The sequence below is a fragment of the Cariama cristata genome, unplaced genomic scaffold (assembly GCF_000690535.1).
Source record: "Cariama cristata isolate BGI_N322 unplaced genomic scaffold, ASM69053v1 scaffold22918, whole genome shotgun sequence".
Lineage (NCBI taxonomy): Eukaryota > Metazoa > Chordata > Aves > Cariamiformes > Cariamidae > Cariama > Cariama cristata.
Genome location: NW_009629743.1, coordinates 1 through 2,961, shown reverse-complemented (window position 1 = coordinate 2,961; position 2,961 = coordinate 1). Strand labels below are relative to the sequence as shown.

Genomic DNA, 2,961 nt, shown 5'->3' with positions numbered 1-2,961 from the left:
GCTCTTCACCAGGTTTCCCCAGGGACCAGCATATGCTGAGCTCTCAGGGGACTTTGCCGGCAAGGCACTAATTTTTCTCCCTCCTCAATTAGGCTTTCTATTTAAAGACAGAAATGCCTATCTCAGACACAGTTAAATCCGGTCAAAAGAGGCGAGATGCTGAGCCACCCAATTTGAAATGACTGGAAAGGAAGAGTTGGGAAGAGGTGAGCAGGCGGCGTGACTGCGCTCGCCTTGTTTGCTTAGCAAACAGGCAAAACCCAAAATAACTCCGCCAGCTAAATTGAGCTCGGGGGATTCGCAAGGGATTTTGCTCCATATCTGTAACAGGAGAGGAGGAACTGCGATTTGGCTGAGAAGGGACCTTCGCCTGGCTGGGGCAAGAAGACATCACAGCCCAGGATGTGCCACCACCCTGTGCCAGGGCGGCTGGTAAAACAGGCTTGACAGGACAAGGGGATGTGGTTTTAAATTGGAAGAGGGTAGGTTTAGATTGGAGATAAGGGAGAAATGTTGTACGATGAGGGTGGTGAGGCAGTGGCAGAGGTTGCCCAGAGAAGCTGTGGCTGCCCCATCCCTGGAAGTGTTCAAGGCCAGGTTGGATGGGGCTGTGAGTGACCTGGTCTGGTGGGAGGTGTCCCTGCCCAGGGCAGGGGGTTGGATTGATGATCTTCAAAGGTCCCTTCCAACCCAAACCATCTTATGGTTCTATGAATTAATCCCAACTTCTTCATCAAGCAACCTTACAGCCTTACCAACCTGTGGCTTACTGCTGTAGCACTCACGCCCATGTGCCCAGCTCCTGCCAAGCCACCATGGGCACAGTCACAGAGCAAGAGGGAAACTGAGGCACAGGGAGGGTCAACAAGTGTGTGCCCCACTTGTGCAAGCAATGCCACCAAGAGTAGCACTCGGGCAACAGATTTCAGAGGGAAGCAGCTGGTCTGGCTCCAGCATGAGGCAAGCAGCCAGGCACAATGCCCCTCTTCTCTGTGGCTTCAGCCTTTCTCTCCTCACCACCTCCCTCGGTGGGGAGGACACCAGAGGCCTTTCCAAATTGCAGGGGTGCACGTGGCAGCATCCTTCTCCCAGCTCAGGCGTTTCTGCAGTGTTGCACCCATCGCAAACCCACCCAGGTTTTTGGACCAAAGATGCCTTGGGAGGAGGAGAAACCCTCCAAAAACTGGTAGATCTTTAGATGAGGAGGGAGATTTCTGCATTCAAGCCTAATTCACACAAGAGCTCTGTGCTACCAATAAACTTCATGATTTTTCTCTTCTATTGACTCTCCAGCATCAAGACCTTAGCACAGAATGGCAGAACGGCACACAAAAAGCTCTCCCGATCGCTCCTGTTCCTATGGCAACTCTTCCTCCTCCTACTACTCTTCCCCCATCGTGTTTTCAGACGAAACAACAAAATACAAACTGAAATACTGTGAGTGCCCACAGCTCTCTGCATACTGCACCAGGGAAGTTCGCAGAAATGGAAAACCCCACGTCTGCATTGTGGTGGTTTCACTCAGGGTTGTCATGTCCTTGATTAGTTACTCCTGACAAGCCATGATGGTCCAGCTTGAAAGAAGGTGGAAATGCCAGTAAAAATGCTGAAAACCATTTCATTAACAGTCCAAAGCCTCTCAGCTGGCTTCAAAACAAGGAGAGCTTCCATAAAAAAACTGGATGGTGCTTAAACCCTGTGATGGGGAGTGAAGTCAGTAACATTTTGTGAAGGGTCAGAAGGTCTTTGTGTGAGTCTGACCTTCATCCAAAGTCCAGCCAGCTCCCTCCGGGCTATTGGACGCACCTGAGCATCACAGCAATGACACCCAAAAACCCCCAAACCCACACAATTTAAGAGCAAAACGGGGCAGCTCCTCATTGCCATGAAAAGCCACCCAAGCTGGTGCCAAATCTCACGCAGAACATCCCTCCCCAGTTTTGACCATTACATACGTGTTACTGTTACTGGCAAAGAGGAGCAAAAGTCCTTACAGTAAACATCAGCTGGCAGCCTCCCAGGATGTAGTCAAGGAAGGAGAAATCTCTGGTTATCTGAAAGAACAAAAAACAAACAAAAAAGGGTTTCATCAATCTTCACCATTGCAGAACAAAAAAAATAAATACAGGGAAGGTTCCCAAGCCTGTGGTCGCTGTGAGTTTGGGCTTTCAGAGACCTTCAGCCATGTGGTAAAGCAATGGGAAGAATCACTTGCGTCTCCCACGGCAGCGTTTTGGCACTTCATGAGACACGTGGGGCCAAGCAGGGAGGCCTGGAGAGGGATCCCTGAGGGCTGGAAGTGTCCATCATGGTGAACTGAATGGAAGATCCTCTCCCCATGGCCAAAACGGTCTCACTCCACCTGCAGCTCTGGTGTGGGAAGAGCTGTGTTGGCACTTTCCCCGCTGTGCTGCTGCCATACGAAGAGAGGACTTCACCAACACCTCAGCTCAGAAGAAGGACCTCTCCCACCTCTACCCAGCCCTTGCCCCCAAGGAGACACCAAGCAGTTGGTAGGCACCCACAGCTTGGGCTTCATGCAGACGTCGCCCATGTTGAACACCTTTGCCTGAGTCTGTGGCCACCCCAGCGCGGGGTGGCACCAGCAACAGGGTACATCAGATGCTCCAAGGGGAGAGGAAACCCAAGCAGAAAGGAAATCACACTTTTATTCATGCTCTGTGATTGGAGATGCAAAGGCGTTGGAGGTAGAAGGATGGGGGGAGCTCGGGAAGACCTCAGCTCAGCCAAGAGCAGAAGGAAACATCCTGGTGTCATACTCACTTTGCAGGACTTGACAATGATGATCCCAGAGTTCTTGTAATTCTTTTTCTTCTTTTGCTTTTTGGGGTTAATGCACTCTAGCTCGAGCTGTAACACACAAGACAGACACCAGTGTGAGAGCGGTGCTGGGCTGTGCTGAGTGCCTGCAGATCGTAGAATCATAGAATCGTTATGGTT

General features: G+C 51.0%; 1 protein-coding gene across 1 annotated transcript in view; it reads right to left on the bottom strand.

The window, feature by feature from the left end:
* LOC104165619 (copine-2) overlaps positions 1–2,871 on the bottom strand; it is a gene marked incomplete at its 5' end in the record, with an annotated part of 17,029 nt that extends 14,158 nt beyond the window's left edge. The window contains 2 exons of the mRNA XM_009705293.1: positions 1,995–2,054; positions 2,785–2,871. Of these exons, the coding sequence (XP_009703595.1) occupies positions 1,995–2,054; positions 2,785–2,871 (147 nt within the window). The remainder of the gene's footprint in view (positions 1–1,994; positions 2,055–2,784) is intronic.
* Between the last annotated feature and the right edge of the window lie 90 nt (positions 2,872–2,961).